Source organism: Bufo bufo, chromosome 8 (assembly GCF_905171765.1).
Source record: "Bufo bufo chromosome 8, aBufBuf1.1, whole genome shotgun sequence".
Classification (NCBI taxonomy): domain Eukaryota; kingdom Metazoa; phylum Chordata; class Amphibia; order Anura; family Bufonidae; genus Bufo; species Bufo bufo.
In genome coordinates this window covers 91,616,017-91,636,875 of record NC_053396.1, presented here as the reverse complement: position 1 = coordinate 91,636,875, position 20,859 = coordinate 91,616,017, and the positions used below count along the sequence as shown (strand labels likewise).

At 45.9% G+C, this 20,859-nt stretch overlaps 1 protein-coding gene across 1 annotated transcript; it reads right to left on the bottom strand.

Moving 5' to 3' along the window:
- Positions 1 to 354: 354 nt before the first annotated feature.
- LOC120977524 (START domain-containing protein 10-like) lies at positions 355 to 20,370 on the bottom strand. Its single transcript, XM_040405515.1, has 6 exons — positions 19,950 to 20,370; positions 15,511 to 15,658; positions 15,067 to 15,170; positions 14,725 to 14,842; positions 1,584 to 1,636; positions 355 to 980 (listed from the first exon to the last, which is right to left on the bottom strand). The coding sequence occupies exons 1-6, from the start codon at positions 20,109 to 20,111 to the stop codon at positions 744 to 746; spliced, it is 822 nt and encodes a 273-aa protein (XP_040261449.1). The 5' UTR covers positions 20,112 to 20,370; the 3' UTR covers positions 355 to 743.
- Positions 20,371 to 20,859: the final 489 nt, after the last annotated feature.

The following is a 20,859-nucleotide window of genomic DNA, read 5'->3' as shown; positions in this document are numbered from 1 at the left end:
GGGAGGTTATAACTAGGGATGAGTGAATGTCATATTTTGAAGTTTGTGTGCGGGTTCGTGTTGTGGTATTTACTGAATTGCATTATGGATTCCTGTTTCCACGGACTCCAGCATAACCTAAACCAGACGGATCCGTTATGCAGCCCATAGACTTCTGTTATGACTGAATACCTCTGAAGGCATTCTGTTATGGAATTGCGTTATGGTCCATGGTAACGGAATCCATAATGCAATTCAGTAAATACCACAACACGAACTTCAAAATAGGATATTCGCTCATCCTTAGTTATAACTCACAAATACAGTCACCAGTCAGAAAAATTACCTTTACTACAGTTTACATCATGTACTTTTTTATTCTCTGACCTGTTACAAATGTTCATGGGAGTGCTTCTTTAACTTTTGGGGAGCCAGTATGGAGAGATGGGAAGCAGGGGAGTATGAGTAGTGTGGAGTATTTGTCAACATAATGCAAGCTGTCAAGTTAAAAAGGCCAAAAAGCTGGACCACCCCTTTAATTATTTTGGAAGACTTAACTGTATTAACGCGTGGCAGATCAGTTATTCGGTCACGTGAGACGTTGGTTGTTTTTTCTTTTTGTGAAGGGGGGGGGGCAGCATTTGTCTGTTCCTCTCTGATGTAAAGCCTTACTTTTGGTACATAAAGGCCTGCTTGTGTGCCAAGCAGGAAGAGAGCTGGAAACACTTCATTATGGTGCACTCACAGCAGTCTGTGCTTGTTGATCATCTTTTGGCACTTTTCCTCTCCTCGTCATCGCTGTCTGCTCGGTCGTCTTTATCCTCGCACACCTGACTTTCATCCACATGTTCTAGGGACTCTGCTCTTTGCAGGGACAGCTCATTAAGGGATATTCGAGGTAATGCATTCTGCTCTGGGTTTAGCCACGGCTTGAACTCCGGGTTGTTCTTCTTCTTCCAGGCTGGATATTGCAGACATGCCTTGTGCAGTTTCCGCAGAATCTGGATTAACAGGGGTCAGCAGGAGGGGTAGAGTAAAGTTGAGATCAGTAGATTTGAACTAGTATAAAAATGATTCAGACTACTTCAGATGACAGGGCTGCACCATACTGCCCAGAAAATACCACAACCTCATTGTCAGTGCCTAGATAACATTCCTAGATGTTTCTATACAGGCCTGCAGGTTCATCAAACGTGGTGTAGTAATGGTGAGATCTGCTGCTGCTCCTTCACCTCCTCTGAATGAACACGACAGTGTGCCGCCCGGGCCTGTGGACAGCAAATAGAGGTCCGCAATGCAGGGCACCAGCTGCCGCATGCGGATACAGACCTATTCACTTGAATGGGGTCTGTGATCCGCACCGTGAAAAAGTAGTGCATGCAGAAGCAGACAGAAACCCCACGGAAGCACTCCGTAGTACTTCCATTTCGCACCAGCCCTTCCAGATTGTGGACCCATTCAAGTGGTGGTGCAAAAACGACCAGGGACCATATATTACGGGCCAGGCCGGCACAGTCTTGTACATGAGTACTTTCAGAGTAGCAGGGGTGAAATCACAGCGGAAAATATCCAACAAATCCTGTCGCCACACAAAGCATTCTCACCTTTGGTGCCAGGTACTGGGAGGATTTATTTACTACCCATTTTGGTAAGGAACCTAGAGGAGAAAATGAAACAAGCAGACAGGGTCGTGACCTTTTAACATTAAGAAAACGTATTACTGATGCAATGTGAGGAGCCTGCTCATTTGTAAATTACACTGGCTAATCTGCTTTACATGACTTACTGGATTAGATCATTCGTTTTAACCCCTTAAAAGGGTTTCTGTCACCAGAATTAACCCTATTAAACTAGCCAAACCTAGTCTATTCCTACTTGTATCTATGCCTGTTACTGCAGAAATAAAACTTTTATAATATGCTAATTAGCCTCTAGGCGCAGGGGAGGGCATAACGGAAACAGGATGGATCTGTTTTGCAGCCCATAGACTTCTATTATGACGGAATGAATAACGAATGCGTCTAAAGGCATTCCGTCATAGAATTGCGTTATGGTCCGTGGTAATGGAATCCATAATGCAATTCACCCTTTACCAACAAAGTATGAATGAATTTCATAAGCGGAAAAACGCTCATCTCTACAGAGGACTGGCATAATTGAGTGCAATGGCAATACATAAAATTAGGGTGATTAGATATTTAGGAGTCTAATATTTTACTATATACCATCTACAATAGATGATATAGATAGTATGAGAACATATTCAGGCCCTCGCAGTATGCCAGACACCCGATTCTCATATGTGAGGTGTTAGATGCAGATCTCTTTGGTGCACTCTAGGGCTGTACAGCTTAGGTATGATGAAGCTATGCTAGGCTGGATCACATAGCATATGATTTATCAGTATAGATATGTCACGTCTCTTAAAAGGGTTTTCCGGAGGATAGGTCATCAATATCAGATTGGCATGGTGCTGGCACCTGGCATCCCCGCCGATCAGTTGTTTGCAAGCACTGCCTTCTCTGCTCTGTTTACCTGCTTGCCGTCAACATTGCAGTGGTGAGCAGGTCTAATTACAAGACTTCAATGGAATGGCTCCTTCCTAGTCAAGTGTATAATGGTCCAGGTTGCGGTGTAGGTCTGCATTACAATGTAATATTGTTATACTCTAGCTAAGATGGTTGATCACGGAGCTTCCCTTTCAGCTCAGTCAATGCCTGGGTGATATATAGTTATCTCAAACTCCTCAGTCCTGTCAGGATACTGGTAACTAATCACATACATAAATGGGGTATTGCAATTAGATTAAGTTATCTTCTATCCACAGGATAGGGGATAACTATTAGATCAGTGGCGCTCCCATACCCCCTACAGCATCCCTGAACGAACAGAGCGGCTGGTTGCACATGCTGGAGGCTGCTCCATTTATTTCTATGGTAGTTCTGGAGATAGCGGAGTACAGCGCTCACCTATCTCCAAATCCTGTGAATAGGGGATGAATTAACACCCAGAATACACCTTAGTGTTAGGCTACTTTTACACTGCCATTTCTGGGTCCGCCTGTGAGATCCGTTTCAAGGCTCTCACAAGCGGCCCAAAACGGATCAGTTCAGCCCCAATGCATGCTGAATGGATAAGGATCCGCTCAGAATGCATGAGTTTGGCTCCGTTCCGCCCCCATTCTGCTCTGGAGGCGGACACCAAAACGCTGCTTGCAGCATTTTGGTGTCCGCCTGGCGATGCGAAGCCAAACGGATCCGTCCTGACTTACAATGTAAGTCAATGGGGACGGATCCGTTTACATTGACACAATATGGTGCAATTGTAAACGGATCCGTCCCCCATTGACTTTCAATGTAAGTCAGGACGGATCCGTTTGACTTACACTTACTTTTTTTTGACAGAGTTATGCAGACGGAGCCGAACTGAATGGATACCAGCGTTTGCATTATAGGTGCGTATCCGTCTGTGCAGATACCAGGCGGATCCGCACCTAAACGCAGGTGTGAAAGTAGCCTTAGCTATCAAAATAAAACAGATAACATAGGATAACAAAAAAAGTCATATTAAAAGGGGTTAACTGCTTCTTACTATCTATTACTATCTATCATACAAGCGCTGCTTTGTCTTCAAACCGCTGATTGGCGGGGTCGAATATATATATATATATATATATATATATATATATATATATATATATAAAAAAAAGGCCAAGGCAGCACTCAAATATCCATGAAAAAAAAGGGTAATTTTATTCACCCATGTGGTAACAGCAACGTTTCAGCTCACTCCATGGAGCCTTTGTCAAACACTCCGTAGTGTTCCGTTCCGCATCTCTGGATTGAAATGAATGGGTCCGCATCCATGATGTGGAATGGCCACGGAATGGTGCCCATGTATTGCGGATCAGCAATACGGCAACGGGCATTACATGTTCGTGTGAACGAGCCCTTAGGCTGGGTTTACATCATCTTTTTATCTTACACCTCTGACGGATGCCATACAGTGGAATCGGTCACCATAGAGTTCCATGGATGAAAAAGCATGGTGTACTAGGCTTTTGTATCCTTTTTAAACCCCCAACATATACATTTAACTTACGGCAAAAACATGACGTGAACCCAGCCTTAAAAAGGGGTATTCCAATTATAGCAAAGGATCCCCTATCCACAGATTAGGATAATCATTAGTGTCCGATTACTGGGATCTCCGTACCTCAAAATGAATGGAGCAGATGAGCGGACACGCGCAATTCCGCTCCACTCACTCTCTATGCGACTACAGCTCTCCGTGTATGAAAACGTTCTTAGCTGAAATTGCACGAGACATTGGTAAATGACGTCAGTATTCCTATCTGCGTATTTGAAAACAGGAATCCGAAGTTGGGTTCGGTACTGGCTGGTACCTCGGTACCAAAGCCCACTTCAGATTCCCATTTTAAAATGTTTTTAAATACACAGATAGGAATAGCAAAGTCCTTTACCGAAGTTTTGCACAACTTCGGCAGAGAACGTTTTCCCACATGCAGCACATACATTTTAAACGCTGTACAGAAACAGCATTACAGATGAAGTTCTTTAACTGATCGACTTCAGATCTATGATCTGAAGCTCAATTTGCTCAACCCAAATTACACTGCATGCTTGACTTTTCGATCCATTCATTTTAGGGTACAGGGATTTCGTTCTTGTGATTAGTGGAGGTCCCAGCAGTCAGACCTCCAATCTAATAGTTATCCCCTACGATATGTATAGGGGGTAACTTGTTTGAACTGGAATATCCCCCTGAACTGCACAGTCACACAAACAGTATAACAAACTCACAATTTGATCTAGCCTTACGGGAGGCTCTGTGTCCTACCAACTCCTGTGTGAAGGTGCAGAAAAACTAGACCACTATACAGCGAGCTCAATCTCTTACCCAGCCCCACAATGGCAGAGATATAGCTGGGCTGTGACTATAATAGTGGTGAGCCATATCTGACTGATCCACTATCTGCTGTAACATCCAGCCTAGTATAGCTCTGCATCTAACACCACACATATGAGAATCCGGTGGCTGGCATACTGCGAGGGCCTGTGGCCGCGTCTGAATAGCCTCCTGAACAAGTTCTCATATCTACAGTAGATTATTGATATTGCTTTTTAGTTCACGGTTTTATTACTGATATTAGATAATAGGATGGTTTTATTACTGATAGTAATTTATTAATTCATTCATTCTAGCAGTTTGCAATGAAGGTCCAGTGAGTGTTACCACTTGCAGGGTGTCCCTGCGCAATCTAACTGCTAGCATGCATTGGTGTCAGACAGCAGGGATGACCCCATTGGTAACACCCATCTGGACCTTCACTGCAAACTGCTAGTAATTCATTCATAGCTTCTAGCGGGAATAAAGGAATATCACATCATAGAGTCATAAGATTAGGTGCTCCAGAATTGTTAGTAACTACTGGCATCCCCCTTGTAATAAGACAGAGGTTACGGGTCCTCTTAAATATCCTCAAGACAGGTCCATCAATATTCAAGCCCTAGACAACCCTTTAAGGGTATGTTCATATGTTAGATTTTGGTGCAGAATCAGTGTCAAAATCCAGAAGCAATCTGCATCCCGTTCCAGCATGTGTATGAGCTTTTCACAGTTCCGTTAACCTGCATCCAAAAATTAGCTTGCATTTACAGAAAAAAAATTTGCTGGGGAAATAGCATATCAATTATTTTGGATGGAAACACAGGGGATTAGGCCCCATTAAGAAGTGTAACTGTCATTTTTTTATTTAAAGCCTGTAACATAAACAGGCATAAATTAACTGCAAATGAGTTGTGCAGTTCAATTCCAGTATTCTTATTAAATCATCAACAGTGTATGCCCGATTCCAGGACAGTCTGCATGTTTGTGCTGATTGCTAATGGATCATGCATAGATAGACCATCGTACTGTCTGCATGACCGTCACGGTCAATAAAAACCTAGATCGCTGCCAACACTTTATACAGACTTTAGTACATTAGGGATACGCAATACCCATATTAATCGTAGCAACAATCCAATCACACACTATCTGACTTGTCCCCAAATACAGTGTACAGAGCACTTTATTGTGCCTACATTAGTTACCAAAGGTGACATTAATCCCCCAGTTGCCGCTAGCAACCAGTAGCTACTAGGTTATCAGGTATTAAATCCTACGGTGGACTGACATTTTTAACAATTTTCTCTTCCTCACACTTAGTGTTTTTAATGATGAAATAAAGATATCTTTTTAACACAATACTTATTTGGTAGAGACCCCCTAAAGGGATATTTTTGGTCCAATGACCGTTGAGTGTATTTATCTACATCCCGAGGGTCTCTATGAGGGCTTTTGAGTAGATTGTTCAAAGAATGGAGCAGGTTTAGCACGCTGAGACCACCATTCCCCAGCAGATTTTATTTTTAGTATGGCTCATGGGGTCATGTTTGTCTGTGCCTAGGTGTCTAAGGAGTCTTCCAGGAAGACCTCCAGAGCTAAAGAAAGGGGGTGTGCTGTCTGTAAAAAGAAGCTACCCTCTGCGTGGGCTAAACCCCTTTGTCAAGGATGTGTCAGCAAGTTAATGGAGGAGGAAGCTCCATCTTTGTTGAGCAGCATTAAGCAGATGATCCAGGATGAGGTCAGAGAGTCGGTAAGCGGATTGATTAAATGCCGCCCCAGTACTTCTGCTACTGCATCTAAAGATTCCCCCTCCAGTGACCGCGATATCCTTTCTGGTTTGGTAGAAGGAGGAGAGTGTTTGTCATCTGAGGAGGAGGCCACAGGAAGAGTTGACTTTTTTTTATTGGTACCATTTTTGGGTACATATGCTTTTTTGATCATTCGCTATTACACTTTATGGGGCAAGGTGACCAAAAATATTGGATTACACCCCTGGAGAGACAGCCTCCTCCTCCGGACAGGAACCAGAACCGCCTTTTAAAAGAGGGATCCTCCCCTCTACCTGCAGTCCTCTCAAGAACTAAGAACATCTCAAATAATATAATTCTCAATCTATGTATATATAAATCCCCTTTTTTTAACCATTCTGTATTATTTATTTATTTTTTGGGGGATTGGAATTACCGGGTGCTGTCATAGGCTCAAAAAAATAAATAAAAATAATATTACCGGTAAGTGTAATCCAATATTTCTCTTTCGCCTATGACAGCACCCCTGGAGAATAGGCAAGAATCCTATCTAGGGCGGGACTACAGCCTGCAGCACCTTACGGCCAAAGGAAAGACTTTCATTAGAAGGTAGCTGTAGTCTAGTCTATAGTGCCTAAAAAAAAAGTATGAGGAAAACTCCAGGTAGCTACCCTACAAATCTGCTCAAATTGAAGCTGAAGCTCTTTCTGCCCAAGATGTGGAGACTGATCTTGTAGAGCGAGCCCCAAACCCTGAGGGCGGAACTACTCCCTTAGAAGAGTAAGCTAAGGCTGATCCACCTAGCAATAGTCTAAGAAGAGGCAGCAGAACCCTTCCTAGCTACCTGAAATAAAAGCAGCAGACGAGAGAAGGCCCTCCAAGGCTGAGTAACCTTCAGATACTGTAAAATACACCTCCTAACATCTAGGCAATGGAACTCTGATTCTCTCTCATTCTTAGGGGAGGCACAGAAAGAAGGTAACACTATCTCCTGAGAACGGTGAAAATGAGAAGAGACTCTTGGTAAAAAAGAAGGATCAGGAGAAATCACTACCCGATTCTCCAAAATAACCAAATGGGGAGGGGTTCAGCAGAGAGCGCAATGATCTCACTAACCCTTCTAGCCAAGGTAATGGCAAGCAGGAAAGCAAGCTTTAGGGAGAGCATCTTTGGGGAGATATCAATCGGCTCAAAAGAGAGAGCAGAGAGGACTAAATTTAAATCCCAAGGAGGGGTTTTAACTTTTGAGACCGGGGATAACTTGGACACAGCTGTAACAAACCTCTTGGCCCGGGGATGTTCTGCTAGTCTAAACTCAAATTAGGCACTTAAAGCAGATATCTGGACCTTTAAAGTACTAGGCCTGAGTTTTTTCTTCCAACCTTCCTGTAAGAATTCTAGCATGAGCGGAATGTCATGAACCTCTAACACATCCACAGGTCTACTGGCGAATCCGAAAAAGGCCTTCCAAACTTTCAGATAGATTTTAGAAGTAACCCTCTTTTGACTGGCCAACAGAGTGTTAACCACCTCTTCAGAAAGATGTCTTTTTAAAATCTCCCTCTCAAGAGCCAAGCAGTCAGCTGTAGATTTCTTACTTCTGGGTGAAAGATTAGACCCTGAGACAAAAGCTCTCGAGACTCCGGAAGCAGCCATGGGGTTGCTATTGACATCCTGCGGAGCCAGCAGAACCAAACTCTTATCGGCCAGAAGGGGGCTATAACTATCAGTGGCTTCCTTCTCTCTGATCTTTTTGAGAACCCTCGGTAACATTTTTAAGGGGGGGGGGGGGGCATAGAGAAGGTCCTGCCTCCAAGATTAAGCCAATGCGTCCACTGCTCTCGGATATTGCCCCGGAGATAGGGAATAGAAAACCTCTACCTTTCTGTTCGATCTGGTGGCAAAGAGATCTATCTCCGGAATCCCCCATAATGCTGTGACCTTGTTGAAAACCTTTTGATCTAGGGACCACTCTCCCTGGCTTAGATAATGACTGAGGAAGTCCGCTTTCACATTGTCCGAGCTCTTTAGATGCACCGCAGAAAGAGATGATAGAGAAGCTTCTGCCAGACTGAATATCTGATGGGTGAGAGAAATAAGGCCCTGAGCCCTTGTACATCCCTGCCGATTGATATAGGCTACAGCTGTTGTGTTGTCCGAGTAGATCTTTACATGTCTGACCCTGATAATGGGAAGACTCTGTACCAAGGCTAACCTGATTGCATTTAACTCCCTGAAATTGTGAGACTGGAATAAAGCTCTGCTGTCCCAGCTTCCCTGCAACAGAAGGGACTCCACATGGTCTCCCCAACCGGATGGACTCGCATACGTCGTTAAAGGAAGAACTGCTTCTCTGATCCACGGGACTCCCTGAAGATGTAGAACTTCTTGCCCTAATTGGACTGCTACCCTCAGAAACATCTGATGGCTGGGATGGATAGGGACATGGTAATATGCATCCACTGTTGCCATAAAGCAGTCCGGGGAAAGATTGCTTACTGCTGACCTAATGGACTCCATACGAAACCTCTTGTACACCAGATACTGGTTTAGGCATTTTAAGTTTATTATGGTCTGAAACGAGCCATTTGGTTTCTTGACGAGAAACAGGGGAGAGTAAAACCCTTTTGTCACCTCCTGCCCTGGGACTTTTATCAACACTCTCTTCTCTATTAGGGAAAAGACTTCTGCAATGATAGCTGACTGCTTTGTGGGATCTGACCGGTAATCTGTGACCACAAATCTCCTCTCTGGAAAGCTTTGAAAGTTTACCTGGGGCCTTCCCTTATTACCAAGTTTATCCATGTGCTGTCGGAGATCTCCTGCCACTGATGGGCAAAAAGAGACAGACGACCTCCGACAAGGGGCCTGGTGTCATTGGGACTGTTTCTTTGAGGCATATGGCCCGGAAAAAAGAAACTCCTTATATTAGTGACACCAGCAAACTGCTTTGCTCTCTCCTTTCCCTTAAATCCTTCTTTATTAAATCTAGGACGGAAAGACCTCCTGAGGGGTTGACTAGAGGAGGGAAAGCCTTTTTTCTTGTCAAAGGCCTTTTCTAGAAGGTCGTCAAGGGTGGGGCCAAACAAAAACTCACCCTGACACGGAATAGCGCAAAGCTTTGCCTTAGAGGAAGCGCCCCATTCCAGCCCTTTAACCAAATAGCCCTACGGGCAGAGTTAGATAAGGCCGAAGCCCTGAAAGGAAGGACCTGTGCTGGAAATGTTCGTCAGAAAATGCGGAGTTAAGTCACCTACTATGGGATTATCCGGAAGTGTGGTGGTATTGGACTAGCATTTATGAGGAACTATATAAAAGATATAAGATCAAATTGAAGCGAAGTTTTACGCAGGCAATATTGGGTCTTTTCCCCCGCTCTGAACTGACCCCCTACCAACTACGAGTTAGCATGGAAAGTTTTATGGTCGCAAAGGCCTTGATAATTAAATATTGGGGTACGAAGAATAGTCCTAGCTTTAATGAATGGAGGGCTCGGCTAGACACTATTGAGGCCTATAGAAGAATGACAAGGAAATTGGAGTGATGGCTCCTGCGGGGGCAGGCTCCCTTACTCGCTTCAGGCCCCCAGGATCCCTTATATTTGGAATTTCTGGAAACAGAAGTTAAGGTAGTTATTAAAATGCGGATGGACCCTGCAGCAGGGAAGCAAAAGAGATGGGGTGAGTTAAAAGGAACAAGTGTATTAACTTGTATAAAGTATATTTGTAAATTTTAACTGGTTGATATGAAAATTTGTATATTTGTTCCAGAAAATAATAAAGGATTGGAAAAAAAAAAAAAAAAAAAATGATAAGGCCGAAGCCCTAGCGGAGAACCTTAAGAAGTCCGCAGAGGCATAAGCCAAGAAATCTAGGGCATTGTTTATAATGGGGAAGGAGGTAAGCAACTGTTCCCTAGGGGTACCTCCTTTAATGTGGGCCTCTAACTCCCCCATCCACACCTTTAAAGGACCTAGCAACAATAGTGGGTTTAGAAGTTGCTGCAGAGGCCTCCCAATTTATCTTTAAATAAACCTCTGCCCATTGGGTCCTTAAGGGAACCCATATCTTCAGTGGGGAGTGCATTTTTCCTGGACATCTTAGCCACAGGAGCATCTATTTTTGGGGCCCTATCCCAGGGGGCTGAGTTTTCTTCATCAAACTGATATTTCCGTTTAACAGAGGAAGGAACGAAAAACTTCCTATTAGGTCTTTTCCATTCTCTGGCGAGTACCACCTGAATGTTCTTATGTATATCAAACACTTTTCCTCTTCCTAGGACCTAGGCCCTCAAACAGAGTCTTGCACCGATTGCTGAGGTCTTTGATTATCCAACCCCATAGTAGCTCTAACCGCCTTGACTAGGGAGTTAGTGTTCTCAGCATGAAACAGCGGTTTCCCTGCGGCCTCCTCCTCAGAAGAATCGTCAGATAACAAACACTCTCCTCCTTCCTCCAAACCAGAAAGGATATCGCTGTCACTGGAGGGGGAATCTTTAGATGCAGCAGCAGAAGTACCGGGGCGACATTTAATTAATCCGCTTACCGACTCTCTGACCTCATCCTGCATCATCTGCTTAATGCTGCTCAACAAAGATGGAGCTTTCTCCTCCATTTACTTGTTGACACATCCTTGACAAAGGGGTTTAGCCCACGCAGAGGGTAGTTTCTCTTTACAGACAGCACACCCCCTTTCTTTAGCTTTGGAGGTCTTCCTGGAAGACTCCTTAGACACCTAGGTACAAACAAACATACATGAGCCCATGAGCAATACTAGAAATAAAATCTGCCGGGGAATGACCCCTCTTACCACACCCTGGTACCGATGTATCATTGGTGGTCTCAGCGCGCTGAACCTGCTCCATTCTTTCACACAGCACAATCAGCCAGAATGGGAAACTGCCAGCTCTTCCGTCGGCATGGCAGTGAGCTGGCTGGGCTTTTTCTCCTCGGCGCGCACTGCCGGCTCCCTCCCCTTCCGGTCGGCAGCGATGGCTTTCTCCCACTGCTTGAACCCGGAAGTAGATGCACACGCGGGCCGGAGGCCGAACATGCGAACACGGCCGCAGAGGTTTGCAGGAATCCCAGAGAGGTCAGAATTCCCCAGGCTCTGGGAAGGGGAGCGGAAAGTGAGGGACAGAGACTGGAGACCAGACTTTAGCAGCGGCTCCGCCCAGGGTAACCCTCCTCACCGCATCAATTTCCGGGGCCCCCGCAGCTCTAGAACAACTGCATACGGCGGTTCCAATTTTCTACTGCCTCCTAGGACAGGAAACAAAACTGGAGGTAAAAGGGGAGGATCCCTCTTTTAAAAGGCGGTCCTGGTTCCCGTTTCCTATACGGAGGAGGAGGCGATCTCTCCAGGGGTACTGTCAAAGGGGAAAGAGAAAATCGTTTTTTTTTTGGCACAGTTTTTATTTATTTATTTTTTACAGAGTTTACCTGAGGGGTTAGGTCATGTGACATTTTTATAGAGCAGATCGTTACGAATGTGGCAATACCTAATTATGTATGCTTTTTCTTATTTAAGTTTTACACAATAATAGCATTTTTTTAAACCAATAAAAATTATGTTTTAGTGTCTCCATATTCTGAGAGCCATAGCTTTTTTATTTTTTGACCGATTGTCTAAGGTAAGGTCTAAGTTTTTGCGGGATAAGGTGACGGTTTGATTAGTACTATTTTGGGGGACATATGCCTTTTTGATTGCTTGGGGTTGCACTTTGTGATGTTAGATGACAAAAAAAAAAAAAGCTTTTTTTGGCACAGTTTTTATTTTTTTTGTGTTCACCTGAGGGGTTAGGTAAGGTGATATTTTTATAGAGCAGGTTGTTACGGATGCAGAGATACCCAATTGATTTCACTTTAACACAATGGCATATTTGAAACAAAAACATTGTGTTTTAATGTCTACATGTTCTGAGAGCTATCGTTTTTTTTTATATTTTGAGTGATTTTCGTATGTAGGGGCTCATTTTTTGCAGGATGAGGTGACAGTTTTATCGGTACCATTTTGTGGGACATATGCCTTTTTTGATCGCTTGGTGTTTTTTTGTGATGTAAGGTGACAAAAATGGCTTTTTTTTGACAGTTTTTATTTTTTTATGGTGTTTATAAATATCACATGATCCACCCCATCTGATAGAGCCAGTCATTACAGACGCAGTGATACCTAATATGTGCGTTTTTTCCTTTTTATTATAAAATCAGGGAAAAGGGGTGTTTTTTTTTTTTTTTACTTGAAACTAGTAATACACTAACAGGTTGCCTAGGAGACGCAGCCTGAGGCTGGATCTCCTCGGCCCTCGTAGAAGGCAGGTCCCGATGCCGTGCAAGACATTGGGCAGTGTGTGCATGGCACCGGGCTGCCTTGTCACCCATCGGGGTGATGGGCTCCCTCACCCGCCGCATGCACCTTGTCTGCAGCGGATACAAGAGGGGCCCGGTTATCAGGGACTGCCGGGCCCCTACCGCTCCAGTGCCTGCCCGATCACCATGACGTAATAGTACGTCAAAATGCGGCAAGTCACGTGTCGCCATGACGTACTATTACGTCATATGTCGGGAAGGGGTTAAGAGTGGGTAAAACCTCAGACTTCCATTGCAAAAATACACATAGGATTTAAATCCGCTAAGCATCTCCATAGAGTACAAGTTATGGCTTAGGCTGCCCGTTTACTGGTAGATGGCACGTTGTGTGTCTGGTGTTGGGACTTATCGCCTATATACTCAATTAGCGATAGCAGCATTGTCGTTCCCGGGGTATCCGTTATACTCAATTGTAGCCTGAGTGGGGGGCGAGTATGAGACTGCACTGTGGAATAGTGTTTACCCGTTCTATTCCCACCCACGTCATGGTGGTGGAGAGCTGCCTTCCATGACAAGTATCATACCATAGTACTGAAGCATTTTTCTGAGGTAAAGTAAATGCAATGTACATACAATACGGCTTGACATTTTAGCAGTATTCACACAATAATAATCATTAATAATGTTCTTTTCCAGGCAGATCACAGTAACTGTTGCTATTTGGCCTTTCATGATTAAAGGGGTTGTGACCAAGCTTAAAAGGGTTTTCAGAGATTTTTTGACTCATCACCTATCCTCTGGATAGGTCCTCAGTATCTGATTGGTGGAGGTCCAAAAACCAGGATCCCTGCTGATCAGGTGTTTGAGTAGGCACTAATGCTCCTGTGAGCACCGATGTCTTCTCACAGTGCCGTACATAGTATAGCGGCTGTGTCGGTATCACTTCTATGAAGATGAGCTGCTCCTGAGCTACATGAAGGATGAACATGTCATCACTGGTCTAAGGAAAGCCAAGAAAAGGCTGCGGCGCTTACAGGAGCACTGGTGCCTTCTCAGACAGCTGATCGGTGGGGGTACTGCCTGCGATGAGGCGAAGTCAGTTATTCACGAAGTTGCGCAAGACTTTGTTGAATAACTTTTGTAATTAATTATTACAGTGAAAAACCTTGGAACCTAACTCGGATTCGGATCCAAGGTACCACTCGGAACAAAACCAGAGCTCGGCTCTATGTTTTGAAGTGGTTTTTCACTGTAATAATCAATTACTGAAGTTATTCAAGAAAGCTTTGCGTGACTTCGTGAATAACGGACTTCGCCTCAGAGGCAGTACATTCTACCGCTGTATGGAGAAGGATCTCTATACAGCATTTTAACACATTTTTTAGCAAGGTGGCTTCGGATGTAGGAGCTGAAGCTCGCTTCGCTCATCTTTAGTTTAAAATCGCAGAAAAACCCTTTAAGTTATCTAGCTGATCACTGGGGATCCAACCACTGGAATCCCCACTGATCACAAGAACAGGGGTCCCATTCCCTCGTTCTGGTGGAGAGGCAGGTCAAGCATGAGCACTGCTGCTCCAGTCATTCTCTATGGATGCCCCGGAGAATGAATGGAACGTTCTCGTGAGGGTCCCAGCAGTTGGACCTCCAGCAATCAGCTAGCTATTCCCTTTGACTTCACTATAACTTTACTGGTCTGTATGATGGTAGTTTCTGGAGATTAGATGCTGTTGTACCCAATGTTTTTGGTGAGTCTAGTGACAAGTTGGGATTTAATCTTACCTCGGGGATCTACCTGTGCCAGATAGGTAAGTGTACAGCTTGTAGGACTGTTGACTTTAATAAGGTATCCCGCAATAAAGGACACCGCTCGGACCAAGTCTCGTCGGGGGGGATACATCTGCAACAGAAATTCTGGGGTTAATTGTGAAGTTTATACATTTAAAATTTACCAGTAGTGTTACATTTAGTTTCATAATAACCAAACTTGCCAAAACACCAATAAGCAGCAATATGTAATAGCAATTTCAAGCACATCCCTAAAATCCCACCAGTTTGTAGCACAAGTCATGTGGTAATCTACCCAATAAGGATTTTCCAGCGATCACAGGTTGTCAGACTTACGCTGTGCTTAACAGAGAAATTGATGATCATATAACAATCCGGCAACACAAGCCATGAGCGCAGCGTGACCACGTCTCGATTCTTCACAGGATTAGGACACTTCCCTAGGGAGAAAAACAATGCTTGCTGTAGGAGGACCTGGAGCATCTTTTCCCATAACTCTGCATTGTGCTGTTCCTTTGTTATTCCTCCTACATTGACAACTGGCCATTATCATTCCCCTAGTCAGCGAGGAGAACAAGCCCATGACTGGTCCAGACAAGGTTATTCAGACATTTTATATGATTAATAACAGAGGAACAGGACAATGTGGAGTTCTAAGAAAACCATGCTACTATGAAGAAATATTGTGTCAGCAGAACCTTAAATCATAAAAGGTCACCAGCTGTGATGACTATGGAAACAGTGATTATATGAATCCATTTCTTGTTGATCTGAACTCACAGGAGTAGTATCCCACATCTGCGTTCACAGAGAGCTGAGCGATATCCCGGGTTTCGATCATGGTTAGGTCCCACTTCTTGCGATAGTCTGCATCGTGTAAAACATCATATACGGTTTCAGCCGGGACATCTGGGAAGGTCATGCATCCCTGAAGAAGAAAGACCATTAAATACAGACTGGATCCAAAAACAGCCTTCGGTCTGTACATCTGTATGGAAGGAGGGCTCCGTCCTGTGACACAAAGTTCCTATAACGGATGTGAGCCACGTTCTGCCCCTGGACACCTCCTCATTAACATTTCTGACACTACAACTGAGTCTTCTGATATGACAGCTACACTTTAAAGGGAATGTGTCATCAGAAATTGGCCTAGAGTTTTTTTTTTTTTACATTTTGCCTTGATTTAATAAAAATGTATATAATCTTGCAATTTCCACACTGGCCACTAGGCCTAATGGATCATGATTTACTCTCCTGTTTGGGTAACTTTACTAGTAGCCATCACTATCACAATGACAAGTAACACCTCTATATAGATAAGACAGGAACCAAGATTCACAATAGGCGATATCACAGCTTATCTGCTCCCTCCTGGCCTCTGCACAGGTCAGATCCTGACCACTGTCTATGGGCCATGTGGTGCTAAACGTCAACTTGCTATGGGGATGTTTTTCCCACTTGGCCGTACTGTAAACCATACTGTGGATGTGCCGCCCACAAATCCACAGCGTCTCAGTCTGATGTGGACCTACACTAAGGGGACGTTCACACTGCAGCTTTTTAGGCATCTCAATGGGAGGCAGCGCTGAGGATCGTAGCGCGGCGGCTTAAAGCCGTGGTGTGAAGGGACATGTCCTTCCTCTGGGCGGCTTCATGATCTTCAGCGCTGCCTCCCATTGAGATGTATGGGAGGCAGAGAGGACTCGGCCATCGGCAGGTTTTCTGAGAAATTTCGAAGCAGCTGTACGCACAATTCAGCTTAAAATGCCGCTGTGTGAACGCCCCCTTAGGGTAGATTGATAACCTGCAGATACTGGACGTCTGCAAGTGAAAATGTCTACGACTAATGACTTCAGGGTAACACGCTGGCCCTTCACGGTACAGACAGGACGGCCGCTCTGCCCATTTCTTCTTTACGTGGCCTTAATCAGCAGAACTTCCTCAATCTGCCTGCAAAGTTTCCTGTGTAAAACAAGTACAAGTCTCAAATACATCACATTTCTTGTCAGGCGGGTTGTGTTTTGGGGTCAGTGGCTTTTTTGGAGCATTTTCCTGTGGACTTCCCTTTGAGATTTAAAAAAAATAAAAATGTTACAAATCTAACAAAAAAAATAAAAATAAAAACCTGTAGTAAGAAGAGATGAGGAAAGTGCAGGCCGACTTCCTGATAATGACTTCTGTGTATATGACCCTCACAGACGGGTGGAGGGTGTGCCCCCTGAGCCTGGCAGGTGTGAAGAGTGGTCATCACTGGTAGCAGCAGCTAAAAAGTAAGGCTTCAAAGGGGTTCTCCAGACTATTTACAAAATCCGTGCTCAGCTGCGTAATAGTAAATGAGGGTGATGAAGAAGAATCGGGAACACGGGCAGCCTGGGCGAATACAGCGCGAGGGATGGGAAAGTACTAACTAAACTTTCTTCCACAGGACACAGCTTTGTAAAAAGCCTGGAGAACCCCTTTAACAAAGTGTCAGCAGGGCCGGGCACACATCACTATACAGGGATCTGTACATTGTACCTTGTGGGGGAGGGGCACCAAGGCGGCTTCAGACTTCTCCGTTTTTACACCACAATAGTGACTATAATTTGTGACTTTTTTAGGAAGTGATGCAGAAAGGGGTGAGGGTCAGCACAGGGCGCGGCCCAACCACAAACTGCGCCAAGAAGCCTCTTCACACATTTGGCGAGGGGGGATTTAGTAAGTGCAGGAAGTTGAGACTGGGGGTTCTGTTTGCGGGGTCCTGCTGAACAAATAAGTTCACACAGGGGAGTATTTTTCTGTGTATTTTCCAGAGCAGAACATTTGCAATTCATTGACCCACGTGAGGATGAGCCCCCTGCCAGTCAACATGGCTCACCCTGGGTTCTGACGCCACTTATTTCCGTATGGCATTTTTCTCATGGCCCAAGTTCCCCTGCAGAAAAGTCCCGCTTGCACAGGAGGCTGCGGGATCGCCATGCGCAGGATGAAGACTGAACGTAGATTTCGGCAAGCCAACCTTCTGCCCTGAATGAAGGGATTCCTGTACTCAGCGAACGTCCGGGCCCTTCAGCTCCGATTTGCACTGATGTAAGTGTGGCACCAGAGGTCCTGGCTCCAGGGAAATCAATGGGCTTCAGAATCCGGCCATATACTGGGATCAACGGAAAGCTGACGACACGAAGTGCGTCTGTGCAGTCCAACAGTTAAAGGGGGATTCCGGTTTTGCAGTTCTGAGCAACCATTGACAGGAAACAACACTTTCTAATAGTGATTGGGCATTACAGATAAACAATTTTCCTGCACTTGTCATATTCCACCACGTTGGTCCCCTCTCCCCATGCGGCGTGTCAAAGCTTGTAAGGCTCTGCCCTGTAGACACATCATCAATGACCTGGCATCTGAAGGGGTGTTCAGCTCATTCTCCTGGACCCTGCCCTGTAGACGTGATGTCAGTAACGATGCCGTGTCTCAGGGCTTCAAGCAGGCTTGGATCTGTGAGGCTGGAGCTGGGAGTCAGATCTAATGCCCAGGGAGGATAGGGCTCCCCTGGTAGAAAAGCTGGACTTCAGCTTCCACTGGTATTAATGGCTTTCTGGGCCTGACCACTCTCAGACGCAGACTAGGGGTGTCTGCGGCTTGTCCCAAGATTCACACTGTCCATAGGCCATCTGCCGCTCCAATCTATGGGGCGGTCTGTGATTGGCTACTTCTCATAGTCCCATGGGACAGCGATGCACGTGTTCAACTGCCATTCCATTCACACAGGTCCCCGATTCTCGTGATGGACCACACACCACAGACTCAGTCTAGGGTCACCCCTTTAAGGCCTCTTTCACACTTGCGTTGTTGGGATCCGGCATGCACTTCCGTTGCCGGAGGTGCCTGCCGGATCCGTAACAACGCAAGTGTACTGAAAGCATTTGAAGACGGAACCGTCTTCCAAATGCTTTCAGTGTTACTATGGCACCCAGGACGCTATTAAAGTCCTGGTTGCCATAGTAGGAGCGGGGAGCGGGGGAGCGGTATACTTACAGTCCGTGCGGCTCCCCGGGCGCTCCAGAATGACGTCAGAGCGCCCCATGCGCATGGATGACGTGATCCATGTGATCACGTGATCCATGCGCTTGGGGCGCCCTGACGTCACTCTGGAGCGCCCGGGGACCCGCACGGACGGTAAGTACACTGCTCCCCCGCTCCCCACTACACTTACCATGGCTGTCAGGACTTTAGCGTCCCGGCAGCCATGGTAACTATTCAGAAAAAGCTAAATGTCGGATGCGGCAATGCGCCGAAACGACGTTTAGCTTAAGGCCGGATCCGGATCAATGCCTTTCAATGGGCATTGATCCCGGATCCGGCCTTGCGGCAAGTCTTCAGGATTTTTGGCCGGAGCAAAAAGCGCAGCATGCTGCGGTATTTTCTCCGGCCAAAAAACGTTCCGTACCGGAACTGAAGACATCCTGATGCATCCTGAACGGATTACTCTCCATTCAGAATGCATTAGGATAATCCTGATCAGTATTCTTCCGGCATAGAGTCCCGACGACGGAACTCTATGCCGGAAGACAATAACGCAAGTGTGAAAGAGCCCTTAGGGTACTTTCACACTAGCGGTTTTCTTTTCCGCTATTGAGTTCCATCCTAGGAGCTCAATACCGGAAAAGAACTGACCAGTTTTATCCTAATGCATTCTGAATGGAGAGCATGCTGCAGTTTTATCTCCGGCCAAATATACTGATCACTTGCCGGAAGGCCGGATCCGGCATTACTTTACATTGAAGTGTATTAGTGCCGGATCCGGCATTAAGTGTTCCAGCAAAACGGATCCGGCTTTCCCGTCTGTGCATGCGCAGACCTTTAAAAATGCAACAAAAATAATAATACTGGATCAGTTTTTTCCGGACGGATCCGGTATTGCAATGCATTTGTCAGACGGATCTGCATCTGGATCCGTCTGACAAATGCCATCCGTTTGCGTCCGGATTGCCGGAATCCTCTGCCGCAAGTGTGAAAGTACCCTAAGCTGGCCACACACATTTAATTTCAGCCAGACCCACGGAGCAGCCATCTAATGTGCAAGGGCCTCCCATGTGTCACCGTGCCCAGTCCTTCCATCTTCAGGGGACATAGACTGCCCCCAGTGCAGCCGAGCGTGCATGTGTGGTTGTCGGGACCCATGTCTGTGCCAGTCAGGTATTTATAGCTCCGCAGAGAGGCCTGACACACACTCAGCTCACCTTGACGGTGTGCACCGGGCACGTCTTCCCGCTCGGGGGCTTCATCCACACCCCGATGCCCGGCTTGTTGTAGTAACAGGTCCAGCCCTCATTGGACTCGCACTGCGCCTGGAAAGACAGGAACGAGGAGTCGTCGGGGATGTCGGGCACCTCCCCGGCCATGGGGCTGCTGACTGCTACTGAGGGGAAAGTTCGTCCTTGGAGAACGGCGCTTCCAGTGCGTGACCCACAGGAGAAGCGTCCACTGCAGCCGCCCGGGAGAGGTCTTTACCGGAACCGCATGAAGGCCCCTCCGCTCGGTCTCCTGACGCCCGGGGTCAGCGCTCGGTGCACCGGCTGTTCGCGCGGCTCTCGGGAGGAGGACAGGTAACAGGTGTCCGGCCACCACGACGTCACTGCCCTAGCAGCAGGTGGCCACGCCCAGTACAGGCGACCTGCATCCTGATTGGTCGCTCGCTTAACTGGCTTCCCCTCCCTTGTCTCTGAAGTGATGAAGTTTTCATTGTGCGAAATGGCGCCCGGCCCAGTGACTACAGACGTGCTCCGTGTGCACAGCAGAAGCGTCTCCTGCTGCGTATGCTGGAGGCTTCAAGCAATGGCTGATGAAACCCTGTTCACTTGAATGATACAGTCGCGGAAATTTCTGCAACAAGGCTGCTCGTTGTGAACATGGCCTAAGGCTGACTATATCCAGTCTTTTTTTTTTTTTTTCCCTCAGGAAAACAGAAATATGTTACAGGCTGATATTGTTACGACTTCCCCACAGATTTTACTCTGTACGTTATCGGAAGAGAACAAAGCCTCATTCCCCTACATTGTACTGTAAATTACCAAACGTCTGCAGTGTGAATAGGAATCGCAGAGACTACAGAAATATAATGGCCCATTTACACAGGCTGACATGGGCGGA